Source organism: Chlamydomonas reinhardtii, chromosome 2 (genome assembly GCF_000002595.2).
Source record: "Chlamydomonas reinhardtii strain CC-503 cw92 mt+ chromosome 2, whole genome shotgun sequence".
Classification (NCBI taxonomy): domain Eukaryota; kingdom Viridiplantae; phylum Chlorophyta; class Chlorophyceae; order Chlamydomonadales; family Chlamydomonadaceae; genus Chlamydomonas; species Chlamydomonas reinhardtii.
Genome location: NC_057005.1, coordinates 3,142,882 through 3,160,368, shown reverse-complemented (window position 1 = coordinate 3,160,368; position 17,487 = coordinate 3,142,882). Strand labels below are relative to the sequence as shown.

Here is a 17,487-nt window from a genome sequence, read left to right as displayed (position 1 = left end):
ACACAACGATTATCCACAAGGGTCGCAGCCCACAAGCAGCAGCACGCAGACGGTGGCCGAGCAAAGCGCCCATTCCAGCGGTGACTTGAATACCCGTAACTGCATGCCGCCGCCTCCCGGCTCACTCTCGTGTACGTGGCCGCAACGCCAAGTCATCACCACACCAGTGCCGGCTAACTTCAATTTCTAACCCCCCCCCCGCCCATGCGCCCATAAATCCACCATCGTTTACCTGCGCCGCACACGCCAGGCCCGTAGCTGCACACACCTCCTTCACGTGCTCCTTCCCTTATTAGCGCACGCGGGCATCATCGTTTACCATCATGTGTCGCATACAACCCCTGACACAGCTACATACTAGTCTGCCGTACGTGCAGCTCTCCGTCTTGGCCACTTGACCACCTGACCACAAGCGAACTAGACGCGCCTGGGCCCGTGCCGGATACCTTCATGGGTACCGCTGGGCCACACATGCCTCCCAGTGCCAAAGCTGCCAGCAGCACGGTTTGCCGTGGGCACAAGTCCCCGATTCTCCAAGTCAACCATTGCGCCTGCCGAGTCCCAGTCGCTCTGCATGCCGCCCACCTGGCTGCCCAACCGCCTGTCGCGGCTCTTCACGCCCATCCGTCATCATGCACACGTGCGCCGCGCCGATCATCTATCCCACGCATAGCCGCTGCCAGATGTGCCCACAAGTGCATGCGCCCATGTCGCACGTGGCTGCGCGCCTTGCGCCATACGTCGTACGACACACACACACACACGCACGCACACACACACACACACACACACACACACACACGCACACACACACACACACGAACACACACACATATCACGGCTCATCCGCGCCACCGTGGAGCGGGGGATCCGCTTCTGCCAGCATCTGCCCATTTTGCCAGAATCTGCTCGTCCCCGTATGAGTCCTGATGCGACTGCTTGATCGATGCCTTGGCCTTATGCCCGATCGCCACGAGCCGCACCAGCGCCGCCGCCTTCGCCTCCAATGGCTCAGCGCTCGGCGGCATGGCACCGCCGCCAGCTCCGTCACCACTGCCGCCGCACCCACTCTCTTCGCCGCCGCCAGTGCTGGAGGCAGCTGCGCGGCCGCCCCCAATGACCCTGCTGCCGCCGGAGCCACTGCCGGAGCCAGGTACCCTGCTGCCGACGCTGCCGCCACGAAGGCCACCGCCGCCGCCAGTGCTAGAGGCAGCTGCACGGCCGCCCCCAATGACCCTGCTGCCGCTGGAGCCACTGCCGGAGCCAGGTACCCTGCTGCCGACACTGCCACCACGAAGGCCACCGCCGCCGCCTCTACTGCCACCTCCACTGCCGCCAGCGCTCGCGGCGGCGGCACTGTCTCCACCGCCACCACTGCCGCCAGTGCTTGGGGCGGCAGCAATGTCTCCACCGCCACCACTGCCGCGTCCACCGCCGCCGCCAGCGTGCGTGCCGGCCGCACCGCCGTACCGGCTGTCCCACAGCTCCTGCACCATCTGCAGCCAGAAGCAAAAAGCGAAGTGCGGAGTATGCGTCATCACAGGGCACGGGGGCTGAAAGAAGGGGTTGCAGGAGCTCCCTTTGAATGGGGACGGACTGCCGCAGGCATGGAATGCATGTATGAGGCTAACGCTATCAGTGTCATATAACCGCACAGACATTAGGCATTATGCACACGATGAGTGCCTGTACCGAAACGCAAAGTACAAGTCAAATGTTTGCTGCTGCGTGCCGCCGCCAGCTTCCCTTCCTGCCTTCCCAAGAGCCGCTGCGACGCCCACCTTGTCAATGTAGCTGGCCCAGCTTGCGTGGCCGCAGAGCACAAGCACCTTCAGGTTGCCACCGACCGCGTCGGCAGCGCGCGCCAGGCGCAGTGTAGCCGCCGCCGTATGACACTGCACAACCACGGTGGACCTGTCCTGGGCGTACTGAAAGTCAAAGCCGCTGTGCTGCTTCTGTTGCTGCAGGCCTTTCAGCCACGCCTGCAGCGCCGCCACACCGCCACCGCCGCTGCCATTGCCACCGCTGGCACTGCCCTGCCGCTGAGCCGCCTTGCCACGGGCACCACCGCTGGCACTGCCCTGCGGCAGCTGCCGCTGAGCCGCCTTGTCGCAGGCACCACCGCCGGCACTGCCCTGCAGCTTCTGCTTGATAACCGTGCCGCGCAGCAGCACGTGCAGCTGCTTGGGCCAATGCCGGGAGGCCCCGGGCGGAGTCAGTCCCGCCAGCAGGGCCGGCTTGACGTCCGCCGTCGCCGCACTGCGCCACATCAGCTCCGTCGCCCTGCCCAGGACATCCTCTGCCGTCACGTCCGCAAACGCGCCTCCGGCCGATGCCGCGGCTGCTGCACCGCCGATGCTGCCGCCGACCCCACCCTCGCCCATGTCGTCCACCTCCGCAGCCGCGCCGTTGACAGCCAGCCGGCACATCACGCCGTCCTTCGGGTCAAAGTGGTGGTGGGGCATGTCCACCGTGCTGAACACCACATGCTTGGGCCAGCGGAATGTCTGCACCACCACATGCAGCGCTGCCGCCGCCTGGGCGCACGCTGCTGGGCCCATGCTTCCATAGCCCGAGCACAATCGCACCTCCTCCAGCTCCATCCTGCCGCACAGCTGCAGCAGCCGAGCCAGCGGCGTCTGGGACCCCAGGTAGGAGCTGAGTAAACAAGTGGTGTCCCAGAATGTGCGCAGCCCCAACAGTGGCACACTCTGCTGACCACGCTCCGCCAGCCATGGCAGCAGCACGGCAGCGAGGTAGTTGAGGCCGGGTGCATTGCAGCCGTCCACCTCCACCTTCGGCGACTGCCCCTGCCCCGCCTCAAAATGGATGGCTGCTTTCACCCAGGCCCGGATGCCTTGAAGCGTGCTTCCGGGCTGAGTGTTCAGCACCAGGCGCTGGAGCGCAGGCGGCGGCGACGTCAGCAGCTGCCGCACGGCCCGCAGCTGCTCCGTCCCGGCCCCACTGAGCCCCTCCAGCGCCGCCTCACTGTCCGCGTCACCAGCCCGCACCTCGCGGGGGTTCACCTCACGAGGGCGCGGGCGGTTGCCGGTCAGCGCCACCCAGAAGTTGTTATCTTCACGATCCCGGGGCGGTTTTGCATACCCGTCTGCGCTGTGGCAAAGCTCCAGCTGCTTTAGTTGCTTCAGCTGCTGCAGGCTGCGCACGTGCTTCATGCTGACGAGGCCGCCGCTGGTCGTGCACACGGAGGTGAGGCTACTGCCGCTGAACGCCTCGATCCCGGTCAGCCAACCAGTGTGCGGCAGCCGCAGCTCCTCCAGCCGCGGTAGCGCGGCGCGGAGGGCTGTGAGGGCTGCGAGCCTGGTGGGCGACGCCACATCACTCACGTCGCGCTCAGAACCTGACTGCCCCAGCACGCGCACGTTGGGCAGGTGCAGCGCAGCCACGCACTTCACAAATTCCGCCAGACCCATGCTGCTGCTGCAGAGCCACAGGCGGGATATGTTGCCCAGGACGGTCGCGTCCACGTTGCGCACGCACATGGCCATCAGTTGCGCCGTGGTCGGCTGCTGCTGCTGCTGCTCGCCAGCGCGACGCCTCTCATGCTCCGATTCGTTATCATATACAATTATTTTCAGTCCCCTGCACGACGTGAATCGCGCCAGTAGAGAGGGTTGCTGCGACTGGCGCAACCACGCCACAACGCGTAGCGACATCCGGAAAGACACGTGCTCCAGGTTGCTGTCCACGACGTCCCGAAATGCATGGCTGGCGAGGCGGAGGGCGGCAAGCGAGCCTCCAAGCGCAGCGAAAAAGACGCGCTTGGCATTGTGGTCCACCTGTCGCAACACGTCTTCCAAATTCAGCCCGCTCCCGTCAGTCGCAAAGTCGCCCATGACGGCTCCCTGAAGAACAAGGTAGTCGCTCGTTCTGCTGGTATCGGAAGACAAGAGGGGGGGGGCGAGCAACGAGTCTATGAGCTGCCAGCCATGGGATTGAAGCTGAGGGCTTGTAAGTTGCAGGCCGATTGTATAGTACCAGCCCAACGCATAGAGCTGTTCGGTCGACGGATCTGGCAAGAAGTTTGCAACCCCCAAATCCACCTCCAAATCCATCCGTACGCCTCCCCCGCGTCGATGTTTAACACTTCAACAGCAAGCAAGCAGCGTGCGCACCAAATCACGTGGCTAGCTCACCTTAACAGCAACAGCCTTATAGGAGCCTGGGCGCCCAAGTCGCTGTTTGGACTCGCAGAAATGTATCGCAAGTTGTAACTTGAAGTCGCTATTCGCTGCCACAAAAGCTTCAACTATGTATCTTGAGAGCGTTTTGAATGCACAGGGGCTTCACGCATTCGTTGATTCCAATTGGCGCGGACGCAAGGGAGGAGCGTTTCCACTTTCTAGCTCATCAAACATGGGCAGGACACCGGGCAGCTTACAAAAGGTGCGATGGGTGGTCTGGCGCTGTCCGCTTGGGTCTTGCTGCGTGAGCACACACGCCAGGGCGTGCGTGTGTGCACTGAGAGTGGTGGCGCCGCCGGCGTCGCTAGCCTTTCTGCTCCACCGAGCTAGCGGCCAGGTGCAGCTGGGGCCGCGGAATGTGTACCTTCGCGCCTGCAGCAATGCAGCTTGCGGCGACCGCCCCATTTCCGCTGTGCCAGGAAGTTCACACGGGGAAAGGCAGCCGCAGTCCGGCCCGCCCCTGCCTCTTCTGCCTCCACCTCACCTCACCTCCCCCGCCCCTCCCCCGCCCCCTCCTGGCCAGGTACTGGTTCAGCGGCAAGCACCTGTACATCAAGATGGCGGACCCGGGTGCGGGGGATTACCGGCTGATGGGGCGGGTGGGGGGGAGTGAAGGGAGCGGGGCATGCGATGACGTGAGCAAGGCAGCACCCCGGGTAACAAGCCGCCGCATCGCCTTCTCCAACTCACGCAGTTCTAAGTACCTACTCACCACGCACGGTCAACACCTTCTGTCTCTCCGCCCTCCCGCCAGGACCCCTACTCCGCCTGCCCCTGGGTGTCCGGCACCCCCTCCGCCCCCAACCCCTCCACCGGCACCTCCTACCCGCCCAACCCGCTGTCCCCCGGCGCGCGGTTCTGCCCCCTGGCCGCCGACCCCGCCACCGACGCCCCCGAATCGCCACCCGCCGCCTACAACAGCTGGATGGACCCCTTCTGCACCGACGTCGCGCCGCCGGGTGAGGACAGGGACGAGCTAAGAAGTGAGGGAAGGGAGGGAAGGCAGGCAGGAGAGGGTTGTATGGGCGTGAGGTGACGTTGAGCGCACATGATAGTAGCTAAACACACTGTGGAGCTAGGAGAAAGGGAGGGAAGGCAGGCAAGCGGTCGCATTGGCGTGAAGACAGGCAGCAGTATAGAACAAGGGAACGAGGGTTTGGGCGGTGTCACGAGTCCCAGAGGACATTGGCACGGGGCCTATCGAGTCCAAGGAAGGGAAGGAGGAAATTACGGTATTGCTTGCGGCATTGGCACGGGGGGTGCGCCAGGGTAGAAAGTGCGGTATGCGGGAGCACACGCTGAAGCACATGAAGGTGATGCACATGGTGGAGCGAGTGGCTCTGGCCAAGTGGTATGGGGCCGTGGGGATAGGCAAGAGCAGGGGAAGAGAAGGGCTTCACGAGTGAGGCGAGCCAACGCAAACCCTAGAGATCTGGATCTGATTTGGGTCTGGACCTTGATCCCGTACCAGGCAAGAACATGGAGAGCCGAACCTGCTTTCATGCCTTGCACGGTCACAGCCTCACAGCCATGCCTTCACCCACAGGCTGTGTGCTGGGCTGCTCCCAGGTGGCGGCTCAGGGCCAGTGCGGCAGTGGCGCCATCCGCGCCCCGGCCGACCCGCACGCGGCAGTCATTGGCGGCTACTGCGCTGTCAGCTGCGGCGTGTGCGTGCAGGGGGTGCGCGCGTGCGTGGACCGAGCGCCGCCGGGTAGGGCGGGGCGGGGTGGGGCGGGGCAGTCGGGTTGGTTCTCCCCGCAACTGATGACTTATATTGCGCACAATAGTCACACTCTTATGTGCATGCCTGACCAATCCATGCCTCGCCCTCAACAGCGGGAACTCCCCCGCTTGCACTCCACACTTCCACACAGGCGCCCAGCACCGCGCCGCCGGCAATGGGCCATGGCGCATAGCTTGGACAGAGGCTGCAAGGGCTGCTTGCACACGCCGCCATGACGGGTAGGTGCGTGGCACACACAGTCAGCTGCACAAGCAGATCAATGGTCACGCGCCGATGTGATGTGCCACTGGTTGCTGGCTAGGTGGATGGGCTAGGTGGGCTGTTGCTGGCTAGGTGGACTGGCTAGGTGGATGGGCTGTTGCTGGCTCTGGTGGGTGCGTGCCGCAAGCCGCCAGCGTGGGGCTGCAAGCAAGGGTCTGGAGTAGTTCGGACCCGGGCTGGGGTCGCGTGTCGGGTGGGCCAAGGTTACCCATGGGTCACGCTACCGGCAATAAGGGGCCGCGCGAGCCTGCATTTATTTACGATAGCTGCATTTTGTGATTGCAAGACATCACGCACAGCAGCACACACGCAAGTGCTCAGTGCGGCGATGGCGCGCCAATGCGGGTTGGCGCGTCAGGCTGCTAATGGCGCGTCGGCGCCTCCCTTGACACTCCAAACGTTGTTAAGAAGTAGACACTGAGCAACTTTGTCATGCCGATGTGCTGCTTCCGCGTGCCAGGCAAGTTAATCCACCGCCGCCGCCAACTGGCCTTCTCTCGAAACTGCTAGCTTCGCGTCCGAGTCCTTTGGTTGCTGCTGGTACCTATGATTATCACCATGTTTCCTCTCCCTATCTGCAGAGCCTCCGACACGCGGCCCCAGCCAGGCGTGAGCGCAAGGCGGCTCGGTACCTAGCTGCTGCATCCAGGTGGGGGCTCGCGGCGCGGAGGGTGGTGCTTGTAGTGGCAATGGAGGGGGCTCATGATGGGGGCCGGCCTGGGCGTGTTAGGGGCGTTAGGTGGCGGCGGTGCAGGACGCGGCGTTATGCGCGGTTGCGTAGCTTTCCCCAAATCCAGACGGGGGAGGCGGTGGGCGGTGGGTTATGGGGGCAGTCGGCGGCGGGCGGCAGGCAGGGGCGCGGGTGTGGGGCGGCGGCATGCATGTGCACTAGCGGCTACACACTGGCCTTGGTGGGTCCCTTGCCGTTTCCTAGCTTTGCGCCGCCCCTCACAACGCCCTGCCGCCTGACTGCTTGCTGCCGACTGCAACTCTGCTGTTGTTACTGCCGCCGTTGGCGCCGCCGCACAGGGGTTCCACATGGAACACGACCCCGTGGGTCATGGCGCGCCGCCTCCACCTCCGCCTCCGCCTCCGCCGCCTGTGCCCGAGGCCTCCCTCCTAGAAGCGGCGGTGGGGGCCGTTGCGCCTCTTGGCGACTGGGCTGTCGAGACGCTGATTAGGCAGCAGCGGTTTGACCACGACCTGGACGAAGACGTGAGTGGGGGAGCGGGGAAGCTAAGGCTGGGGGTGGAGGGGAACATTGCGCGTGTGCGAAGAGGAAGCGGCAGTCACATGAAGTTGAGGGGTTGGGATTGGGAAGGGAGCTGGCGCAGGGGGCTATGGCACAGGAGCTCATGTGGGTCATTGCGGAAGTAAATGCCACGGCCGACGGTCGGCCGGCCAAAGGGGTATGCAGGGGAGCGTGTTCCCGCTTGCCATCTTCCTCCCTAGTGCCGTCACTTGCCGCCCCCTCCACCCGCCCGCTGCTCCTTGCAGGTCAAGAGGGCCGTGGCTGCGGTGGTGGTGACGCGCCGCGAAGTCGAGGGCCTGGTGCTGCCGCCGCGGCCCCCGATACGGGACGCCGGGGAGGCGGTGGGCCAAGAGCGAGACAAGGCGGCGGCGGCGCTCAGGCTGGTTCACAACGTTTTTGTCGGGGACGCGGCAGCGATGCAGGTGCGTGTGGTTGGGCGTGGCAGGGGGGAACGCGTGTCCAAGGGCGAGCATGGGTTCAGGGCAGCGCGGTGGTTCCAGGGAGGTCCGGTCTTTGGGCATTGCCGTAAGCCGCTGCTGCTGTGCACGTGCCGCACGCCCATGCAAGATGCATTGCGGTATCGCCCCCAGACTTCACCAGCAATCAGGCTATGCCGTACGTTGTGACGCACCCTTCAGTTGTTCTTTATAAAGATTCTGGCCCCTGCTTCACCCCTCCCATGCAGAACCTGCTGCCGGCGCTGATGCCGCGTGCGCTGTCGTCGTCGTACCTGCCGCCAATGCTCTTCGTGAATCCGTGAGTCACCCTGGTGCTGTGCTTGTTGGTCTTGTGGCTGCATGTGGCCTGTGACCCTCTGCCGTCACGAGTGGCTGCATGCGTGCACTGCACAGCACTTTTACGCAGCCTGCAAGCATCTGCCGCCTCGCCTTGTTCAATTGTTGGCACTGCCCGTGTGCCTCACACCCCCGCCGCACCCACAGGCTGTGGCACATGACCGTCACGCCGATGGAGGCGGTTGATCACGGCCGTGTTAGCTACAACACAGTCGCGGTTGCGGAGGTGCGTGTGTGCTCTCGTGCGCAAGTCTGGCCGGTGGTGGCTGTAGGCACGGCAGTGGAGGCTGAAAGCACAGCAGTGATGGCTGTTGGCACAGCAGTGGTGGCTGTAGGCGCGTGCTTGCATGCGCCCTTCGCGCCCCCTGACCTTACCGCTTACACGCCGCCTCTTTCCCTCCGCCACCCCGCCTCCGCCAGCTGAGCCCCCGCGCTGGCCTGACCCTAGGCGGCTTCATGGAGCGTGCGGCAGAGCACTTCGTGGACGCGGCCGCACGCAAGGGCGGCCCAGCACACTGGCAGGGCGCCCCGGGTCTGCCGCCCGGCATGACGTACTGGGGCACCCGGGCGGCCGTGTCGGTGCTGGTGGCCGGCCAGGTCGTGTGGGACAGCGGCATCCTGAGCGGACGCCTGAAGGACATAAAGGTGTGAGGGTGTGAAGGGAGCTAGGGTTTCGGGAAGCTGGTGCCAGGGTTTTAGGTAAAGGCGGGGCATGTTGAGCAATGGTGCTGCTACCGTCCTGTTACCGTGATGCATGGTCCTTAGGCAGTGCTGTGATGCAGTGCGCAGTGCCTGTGCGCAATACCCCCGCTATCACCGGCCCACCCTGTTACCACTGGCCCGCCCTGTCCGCCCGCCCCCGCCCTGCAGTCGGAGGACGTGCAGCTCACTCCGGTCGTCCGCGGCGGCAAGGTGGTGGGGCTGGTGGTGCAGCTGGAGGACCGCAGCATCAGCCGCCTCTTCAACGGGCGTACGAACCAGAGGGTTCTGAGGATGGCCTGGCCCCCCCTCACCGGTCCCCAGCCGGTGCTGAGCCTCATCAACACCAGCCACCTGGGCAACACTGCGGAGTCGGCGCCGCAGATGGCCGGCATGGCTCTCGGTGAGTCGGGAGCAGAGGGCGTGAGGTAGGGCAGCAAGGGCTGGCGGGAGCACGTGGAGAGGGAGAGGCGCGGCAGTGCACACGCGTGAGGATGCGCGTTGTGGATGGAGGGCCGGCGCCTTGCACGGTGATAAGACCGGCCTGTGTGCTGCTGGCATTACGCTGCATGTCCTTTCCCTCACGACTCCTCTTCTCATCACGTTCTACCTGCAGGCGAGCTGCTGCTCTCCACCGTGCTCAACCCCGCGGTGGTGCGCAACCACCCGGCGTCCATCGGCCCCGCCTGGACGGAGTACACCTCCCTTTACGCGCGCGCCAAGGCTCTGCGGCTGCCGCTGCTCAAGGGCGATGACCTCACCCTGAACGAGGCGCCGCTGGCTGTGCTGGGCGTGGAGCTGGCGGGCAGCGTGGAGCTGCTAGAGCTGCTGGGGCTGGGCGACCCGGAGGCCGCGGACGAGCCGGGCTGCAAGTTCGTGGTGGTGCTGCTCAATGTGCTGTGCTGGCCGCTGGGCCTGGTGAACTTCCCGCGGCTCTCACGCGGCGGGGTGGCGGCGGCTGCAGGCGCTGCGCAGACCACCTCGGCGGTGGAGGCGTTGGCGGCCGCGGCAACCAAGGCGCTGGAGGCGGCAGCTGACGCTGCCCTGGCGGAGGCGCGGGAGAAGCGGCAACAAACGCATCAGCAGCAGCAGCAGCAGCAGCACGCGCCCGAGTCGTGGATCGACGAGATGTCCATCTGCAATCTGAAGGAGTTGTGCTTGAGGCTGATGAACGCCCGCCGCATCGCGGGACTGTTCAGCGTCCTGCAGCCGCTCCTGGGCCGCAGCCGCCACGAGCAGGGCAGTCTGGCGGCCTTGGTCGTAGGCCTGGTGGACAAGCTGGCAGACGGCGTGGAGCTGGCGTACGACGAGGGGTACCTACGGTGCAGGTACGTCAGGCGGGTGGACGTGGCGGCGGCGGTGGCGGCGGCGCGCTTCGGCAAAGCCGCCGCCGCCACCACTACCGACGCTGCCGACCCCACTGGCGCCACCTTGGTGGCCCAGCTGCTGCTGCAGCTCTTCATGCTGGTGCTGGAGGTGTGGCTGGAGGCCGTGGAGAAGCAGACCGGGCTGGTGGCCAGCCTGCGGGCGCTGCTCATCGTAAAGCAGGAACAGCTTGGATCCTGGGCGGCGGCCCGGCAGGTGGTGGACGCGCGGGTGCGGGAGGTGCAGGCGCGCGCCGTGGGCACTGCGAAGTCGCTGGTACTGCTGCTGCTCGACCTCCAGCACCGGCTGAACAAGGGCGAGGTGGTGCCGCTGCTGCCGCGCATCATCGGCGGCATGGACGTCGCGAGGGCGCAGCAGGCAGCCAGCGTGGCGGTCGCTGCCCAAGCAGCGGCGGTGGCTGACGCGGCGGCACCTGCCCCGCAGCAGCAGGTGGGCACCGCCGCCAGCGACCCGGCCGGTACCGCGCGCGAGGAGCAGCACGCCGCGATGGCCTTGCTTGCGACGCTCGAGATGGGCATGCAGTGCGGGCGGGCGCAGATCAGCGAGATGCTGAGGCAGCTCGTGTCGCCCCGCCCCGGCGCAGACCGGGAGCCTGCGACAGCCGCAGCTGCAGCAGGTGCGGCAGCGGATGCTGATGGCGGCAACGGCACAGCAGGCGCGGTGGTGGCCACTACACAGCGCAGCCGCAAGCGGCAGCGCGCTCCTCCGGCCGGTGCCAGCTCGCACGGCGGCCTTGGTGGCGGCGGCAGTGATGCCGGCGGCAGTGGTGGCGGTGCCGGGGGCCTGCCGCTGCTCGCGTCACTCGGTGCCCAGGCCGGTGCGTGGGACGTGCGTGCACGCATGCCCAGTCCCGACATGTACCCGCGGCTCGTCGGCAAGCGGCTGCTCACACAGCCGCAGGCGAGCAGTTTGGACGCATTGTGGGGCTTGTTGAGCGGACCGGTCGCCAGCGGCGCCACTGCCAGCAGCGCTGCGGCCCTGCCGGTGTCAGTGTCGGTGAAGGAGGAGACTGCCCGCCTGCAGCACGGCCTGATGCGAGGCGCCTCTGACCCAGTCCTGGCACGGCGGCTGTGCGGGCTGCTTCAGGCGGCTGTAGAGCCGGACCTGTGGTGGCAGCTCGACTACAAGCAGCAGCGTCAGCTCATGGTGTTCATGCGGAGCAACCTGCCCCTCGCCGTCGCCGCCTGCAACGCTTGGGCAGAGGAGGGTCAGCGGCGCACAGCCGAGCTGCAGCAGGAGCTGGTGGGCACAGGACCCGCGCAGCAGCAGCCGCAGGTGCCGGCGGGCTGTGAACTTCCGGCGAGTGTCGTGATGCCGGGCTACAGCGAGCCGCCTACCGCGGCGGCAGAGGCAGGGTCGGCGGCCGCGCCCGGTGCCTCCGAGCTGCAGATGGGTCGCTTCATGCAGGAGCTGCAGCGGCAGCTCGCGGCACCCCACATCCCTGTGGCGTCCGAGTTGCCCGCGGCAGGCTCTGGCGACGCCAGCAGCAGCAGCAGCAGCAGCGGCGTCGGAGCCGCAGGCACCTGCGACAGCGCCGGCGCCGCGGCCAGCGCCTCAACGCTTGAGGAGGTCCTCCAGGACTGCCAACAGGTGCTGATGCCGGATGCACTCCGGCAAGCGGCTTTGGGGCGCCTGCGGTCCGCTGCCCATGCAGCGCAGCAGTGGTTGCCACCGCCGCTGTCCAAACAGGACGAGGAGGCACTCCTGGACCTCCTGCTGCCACCGGAATCACAACCGCAGCCGCCACCGCAGGAGCAGGCGCAACTGCAGCCCCAACCGCACTTCCCACCGCAGCCGGAGGAGCAAGAGGAGGAGGGCGGGGAGCAACAACGGCCACGCCGGCGGCGACTTAATGAGGTGCCGTAGATGCCGCACCAGCGGCGGCAGCTGGGGGGAAGCAGAGCTGGTGGGGATGCCGGGCATCATGGCACGGCGAGGACGGCGGCGTTATGTCTCACGGGTTTCCTGCCACTGCTTCCGTGACCGCAGCATTAGTGGCCGCAGAGGAGCGTCGCCTGCAGCGGCTGAACTAGCAACAAGCCCAACGGGCTAGCAGCTAGCTATATATAGGTTTAAGCACGGTGTGCAAACATGCATTTAGGAGAGGTGCACACTCACACGAGCGGCAGGCAGCGGGCAGACAACGTGTTCGTCGCACTACAGTGTGCTACTCATCAGTAGGCAGTGGGTAGGTGGTTTAGGGGAGCAGGGGTGCGAGCGGGGTGCCAAGGCACGGGCACCTTGCCACTGCTTCCTTGACCTCGGATCGGTGGCGGCAGCAACGTGCCGCCACGGATGCAAATAGCAAGTAGTGCATCGGGTGCGCTTGCTAGCTGTGTTTGCAGTCAATCCAATTCGTTTTGCCGTGCAGACGCGAATGCGTGGGATGCAGCGGGCAGACTCGTGCCCCCATCCGTTTCTACGAGCGGCAGAGGCTAGCTGACTCTAGCTCATCAGTTGTTATCTTTGCAGCTGCCCGCTGGACGAGCTGTACGGCCGGCGTTGAGTGTGTCGTGGTAAACGAAGGCACGCAAGGCAAGGCCAGCTTTGTGCGGCGGGTGCGGACTACGAAGCACTACGGTGCTGCTGTGATGAATTTGGACGTGTAGTTCTGTGAAAGATCTCTTTAGACACACCCTGGACCAGATTCGTAGTGCGTCGGGTTGTTCAAGAGCCATCATTTTGTCTGCAGGAGCAGGAGCAAAGCTGCAATGGGCTGTTTGTTTTTGTTGCTGCTGGCAGGTGCGGGAGTCACCCTACTGTAAAACCGTATGCACCGGTATGCTGTCGAGGCAGGCTGCTCCCTTGCTGGTTGCGGTGCCCTTGCCGAAGGCGCGAGACCGAGGCTGGCGAGGGTTCTGTGCAGGGCACGAGAAAATCACACACACAACGATTATCCACAAGGGTCGCAGCCCACAAGCAGCAGCACGCAGACGGTGGCCGAGCAAAGCGCCCATTCCAGCGGTGACTTGAATACCCGTAACTGCATGCCGCCGCCTCCCGGCTCACTCTCGTGTACGTGGCCGCAACGCCAAGTCATCACCACACCAGTGCCGGCTAACTTCAATTTCTAACCCCCCCCCCGCCCATGCGCCCATAAATCCACCATCGTTTACCTGCGCCGCACACGCCAGGCCCGTAGCTGCACACACCTCCTTCACGTGCTCCTTCCCTTATTAGCGCACGCGGGCATCATCGTTTACCATCATGTGTCGCATACAACCCCTGACACAGCTACATACTAGTCTGCCGTACGTGCAGCTCTCCGTCTTGGCCACTTGTCCACCTGACCACAAGCGAACTAGACGCGCCTGGGCCCGTGCCTGGATACCTTCATGGGTACCGCTGGGCCACACATGCCTCCCAGTGCCAAAGCTGCCAGCAGCACGGTTTTCCGTGGGCACAAGTCCCCGATTCTCCAAGTCAACCATTGCGCCTGCCGAGTCCCAGTCGCTCTGCATGCCGCCCACCTGGCTGCCCAACCGCCTGTCGCGGCTCTTCACGCCCATCCGTCATCATGCACACGTGCGCCGCGCCGATCATCTATCCCACGCATAGCCGCTGCCAGATGTGCCCACAAGTGCATGCGCCCATGTCGCACGTGGCTGCGCGCCTTGCGCCATACGTCGTACGACACACACACACACACGCACGCACACACACACACACACACACACACGCACACACACACACACGAACACACACACATATCACGGCTCATCCGCGCCACCGTGGAGCGGGGGATCCGCTTCTGCCAGCATCTGCCCATTTTGCCAGAATCTGCTCGTCCCCGTATGAGTCCTGATGCGACTGCTTGATCGATGCCTTGGCCTTATGCCCGATCGCCACGAGCCGCACCAGCGCCGCCGCCTTCGCCTCCAATGGCTCAGCGCTCGGCGGCATGGCACCGCCGCCAGCTCCGTCACCACTGCCGCCGCACCCACTCTCTTCGCCGCCGCCAGTGCTGGAGGCAGCTGCGCGGCCGCCCCCAATGACCCTGCTGCCGCCGGAGCCACTGCCGGAGCCAGGTACCCTGCTGCCGACGCTGCCGCCACGAAGGCCACCGCCGCCGCCAGTGCTAGAGGCAGCTGCACGGCCGCCCCCAATGACCCTGCTGCCGCTGGAGCCACTGCCGGAGCCAGGTACCCTGCTGCCGACACTGCCACCACGAAGGCCACCGCCGCCGCCTCTACTGCCACCTCCACTGCCGCCAGCGCTCGCGGCGGCGGCACTGTCTCCACCGCCACCACTGCCGCCAGTGCTTGGGGCGGCAGCAATGTCTCCACCGCCACCACTGCCGCGTCCACCGCCGCCGCCAGCGTGCGTGCCGGCCGCACCGCCGTACCGGCTGTCCCACAGCTCCTGCACCATCTGCAGCCAGAAGCAAAAAGCGAAGTGCGGAGTATGCGTCATCACAGGGCACGGGGGCTGAAAGAAGGGGTTGCAGGAGCTCCCTTTGAATGGGGACGGACTGCCGCAGGCATGGAATGCATGTATGAGGCTAACGCTATCAGTGTCATATAACCGCACAGACATTAGGCATTATGCACACGATGAGTGCCTGTTCCTAAACGCAAAGTACAAGTCAAATGTTTGCTGCTGCGTGCCGCCGCCAGCTTCCCTTCCTGCCTTCCCAAGAGCCGCTGCGACGCCCACCTTGTCAATGTAGCTGGCCCAGCTTGCGTGGCCGCAGAGCACAAGCACCTTCAGGTTGCCACCGACCGCGTCGGCAGCGCGCGCCAGGCGCAGTGTAGCCGCCGCCGTATGACACTGCACAACCACGGTGGACCTGTCCTGGGCGTACTGAAAGTCAAAGCCGCTGTGCTGCTTCTGTTGCTGCAGGCCTTTCAGCCACGCCTGCAGCGCCGCCACACCGCCACCGCCGCTGCCATTGCCACCGCTGGCACTGCCCTGCCGCTGAGCCGCCTTGCCACGGGCACCACCGCTGGCACTGCCCTGCGGCAGCTGCCGCTGAGCCGCCTTGTCGCAGGCACCACCGCCGGCACTGCCCTGCAGCTTCTGCTTGATAACCGTGCCGCGCAGCAGCACGTGCAGCTGCTTGGGCCAATGCCGGGAGGCCCCGGGCGGAGTCAGTCCCGCCAGCAGGGCCGGCTTGACGTCCGCCGTCGCCGCACTGCGCCACATCAGCTCCGTCGCCCTGCCCAGGACATCCTCTGCCGTCACGTCCGCAAACGCGCCTCCGGCCGATGCCGCGGCTGCTGCACCGCCGATGCTGCCACCGCCCCCACCCTCGCCCATGTCCTCCGCCTCTGCAGCCGCGCCGTTGACAGCCAGCCGGCACATCACGCCGTCCTTGGGGTCAAAGTGGTGGTGGGGCATATTCACCGTGCTGAACACCACATGCTTGGGCCAGCGGAATGTCTGCACCACCACAGGCAGCGCTGCTGCCGCCTGGGCGCACGCTGCTGGGCCCATGGTTCCATAGCCCGAGCACAATCGCACCTCCTCCAGCTCCATCCTGCCGCACAGCTGCAGCAGCCGAGCCAGCGGCGTCTGGGACCCCAGGTAGGAGCTGAGTAAACAAGTGGTGTCCCAGAATGTGCGCAGCCCCAACAGTGGCACACTCTGCTGACCACGCTCCGCCAGCCATGGCAGCAGCACGGCAGCGAGGTAGTTGAGGCCGGGTGCATTGCAGCCGTCCACCTCCACCTTCGGCGACTGCCCCTGCCCCGCCTCAAAATGGATGGCTGCTTTCACCCAGGCCCGGATGCCTTGAAGCGTGCTTCCGGGCTGAGTGTTCAGCACCAGGCGCTGGAGCGCAGGCGGCGGCGACGTCAGCAGCTGCCGCACGGCCCGCAGCTGCTCCGTCCCGGCCCCACTGAGCCCCTCCAGCGCCGCCTCACTGTCCGCGTCACCAGCCCGCACCTCGCGGGGGTTCACCTCACGAGGGCGCGGGCGGTTGCCGGTCAGCGCCACCCAGAAGTTGTTATCTTCACGATCCCGGGGCGGTTTTGCATACCCGTCTGCGCTGTGGCAAAGCTCCAGCTGCTTTAGTTGCTTCAGCTGCTGCAGGCTGCGCACGTGCTTCATGCTGACGAGGCCGCCGCTGGTCGTGCACACGGAGGTGAGGCTACTGCCGCTGAACGCCTCGATCCCGGTCAGCCAACCAGTGTGCGGCAGCCGCAGCTCCTCCAGCCGCGGTAGCGCGGCGCGGAGGGCTGTGAGGGCTGCGAGCCTGGTGGGCGACGCCACATCACTCACGTCGCGCTCAGAACCTGACTGCCCCAGCACGCGCACGTTGGGCAGGTGCAGCGCAGCCACGCACTTCACAAATTCCGCCAGACCCATGCTGCTGCTGCAGAGCCACAGGCGGGATATGTTGCCCAGAACGGTCGCGTCCACGTTGCGCACGCACATGGCCATCAGTTGCGCCGTGGTCGGCTGCTGCTGCTGCTGCTCGCCAGCGCGACGCCTCTCATGCTCCGATTCGTTATCATATACAATTATTTTCAGTCCCCTGCACGACGTGAATCGCGCCAGTAGAGAGGGTTGCTGCGACTGGCGCAACCACGCCACAACGCGTAGCGACATCCGGAAAGACACGTGCTCCAGGTTGCTGTCCACGACGTCCCGAAATGCATGGCTGGCGAGGCGGAGGGCGGCAAGCGAGCCTCCAAGCGCAGCGAAAAAGACGCGCTTGGCATTGTGGTCCACCTGTCGCAACACGTCTTCCAAATTCAGCCCGCTCCCGTCAGTCGCAAAGTCGCCCATGACGGCTCCCTGAAGAACAAGGTAGTCGCTCGTTCTGCTGGTATCGGAAGACAAGAGGGGGGGGCGAGCAACGAGTCTATGAGCTGCCAGCCATGGGATTGAAGCTGAGGGCTTGTAAGTTGCAGGCCGATTGTATAGTACCAGCCCAACGCATAGAGCTGTTCGGTCGACGGATCTGGCAAGAAGTTTGCAACCCCCAAATCCACCTCCAAATCCATCCGTACGCCTCCCCCGCGTCGATTTTAATGCCGCAATGGACCGCTCCCACGCCTGCCATGTTGCTTGCAACCCCGCGGGACTTCACTGCCCGATCGGGTCATTTGCATTGTCCTCTGTCCTTGTCCGTTGCAAGTGCACCCCACACATCTATACCTGCTCAACCCCGCGCCGCCGTGTTACACCCTGGTCACCGGT

The 17,487-nt window shown here is 65.3% G+C and overlaps 4 protein-coding genes across 4 annotated transcripts; 2 read left to right on the top strand and 2 right to left on the bottom strand.

The window, feature by feature from the left end:
• Position 1: 1 nt before the first annotated feature.
• Positions 2 to 3,933, bottom strand: CHLRE_02g095065v5 (uncharacterized protein). Its single transcript, XM_043059537.1, has 2 exons — positions 1,782 to 3,933; positions 2 to 1,496 (listed from the first exon to the last, which is right to left on the bottom strand). Exons 1-2 carry the CDS (start codon positions 3,855 to 3,857, stop codon positions 843 to 845), a joined length of 2,730 nt encoding a protein of 909 aa, XP_042927169.1. The 5' UTR covers positions 3,858 to 3,933; the 3' UTR covers positions 2 to 842.
• Positions 3,934 to 4,033: 100 nt separating this feature from the next.
• On the top strand, positions 4,034 to 6,449 carry CHLRE_02g095064v5 (uncharacterized protein). The gene is made up of 5 exons (XM_043059536.1): positions 4,034 to 4,407; positions 4,729 to 4,804; positions 4,960 to 5,188; positions 5,752 to 5,885; positions 6,080 to 6,449. Exons 1-5 carry the CDS (start codon positions 4,295 to 4,297, stop codon positions 6,119 to 6,121), a joined length of 594 nt encoding a protein of 197 aa, XP_042927168.1. The 5' UTR covers positions 4,034 to 4,294; the 3' UTR covers positions 6,122 to 6,449.
• A 54-nt stretch (positions 6,450 to 6,503) lies between these two features.
• CHLRE_02g095063v5 (uncharacterized protein) lies at positions 6,504 to 13,118 on the top strand. The gene is made up of 9 exons (XM_043059535.1): positions 6,504 to 6,670; positions 6,792 to 6,859; positions 7,240 to 7,425; positions 7,708 to 7,884; positions 8,148 to 8,218; positions 8,404 to 8,482; positions 8,677 to 8,901; positions 9,127 to 9,358; positions 9,572 to 13,118. The coding sequence occupies exons 3-9, from the start codon at positions 7,249 to 7,251 to the stop codon at positions 12,205 to 12,207; spliced, it is 3,597 nt and encodes a 1,198-aa protein (XP_042927167.1). The 5' UTR covers positions 6,504 to 6,670; positions 6,792 to 6,859; positions 7,240 to 7,248; the 3' UTR covers positions 12,208 to 13,118.
• Positions 13,119 to 13,231: 113 nt separating this feature from the next.
• On the bottom strand, positions 13,232 to 17,163 carry CHLRE_02g095062v5 (uncharacterized protein). The gene is made up of 2 exons (XM_043059534.1): positions 14,998 to 17,163; positions 13,232 to 14,712 (listed from the first exon to the last, which is right to left on the bottom strand). Exons 1-2 carry the CDS (start codon positions 17,071 to 17,073, stop codon positions 14,059 to 14,061), a joined length of 2,730 nt encoding a protein of 909 aa, XP_042927166.1. The 5' UTR covers positions 17,074 to 17,163; the 3' UTR covers positions 13,232 to 14,058.
• Between the last annotated feature and the right edge of the window lie 324 nt (positions 17,164 to 17,487).

Excerpts from the sequence above, each read along its gene's own strand:
- CHLRE_02g095065v5 (XM_043059537.1), bottom strand. The coding sequence starts at position 3,857 with ATGGGCGACTTTGCGACTGACGGGAGCGGGCTGAATTTGGAAGACGTG. Across the intron at positions 1,497-1,781 it reads GGGCCAGCTACATTGACAAG|ATGGTGCAGGAGCTGTGGGA; the intron begins GTGGGCGTCGCA and ends TTCTGGCTGCAG.
- CHLRE_02g095064v5 (XM_043059536.1), top strand. The coding sequence starts at position 4,295 with ATGCACAGGGGCTTCACGCATTCGTTGATTCCAATTGGCGCGGACGCA. Across the intron at positions 5,189-5,751 it reads GGACAGGGACGAGCTAAGAA|GCTGTGTGCTGGGCTGCTCC; the intron begins GTGAGGGAAGGG and ends CTTCACCCACAG. Across the intron at positions 5,886-6,079 it reads GCGGCGTGTGCGTGCAGGGG|GCGCCCAGCACCGCGCCGCC; the intron begins GTGCGCGCGTGC and ends ACTTCCACACAG.
- CHLRE_02g095063v5 (XM_043059535.1), top strand. The coding sequence starts at position 7,249 with ATGGAACACGACCCCGTGGGTCATGGCGCGCCGCCTCCACCTCCGCCT. Across the intron at positions 7,885-8,147 it reads GGGACGCGGCAGCGATGCAG|AACCTGCTGCCGGCGCTGAT; the intron begins GTGCGTGTGGTT and ends CCTCCCATGCAG. Across the intron at positions 9,359-9,571 it reads GATGGCCGGCATGGCTCTCG|GCGAGCTGCTGCTCTCCACC; the intron begins GTGAGTCGGGAG and ends TTCTACCTGCAG.
- CHLRE_02g095062v5 (XM_043059534.1), bottom strand. The coding sequence starts at position 17,073 with ATGGGCGACTTTGCGACTGACGGGAGCGGGCTGAATTTGGAAGACGTG. Across the intron at positions 14,713-14,997 it reads GGGCCAGCTACATTGACAAG|ATGGTGCAGGAGCTGTGGGA; the intron begins GTGGGCGTCGCA and ends TTCTGGCTGCAG.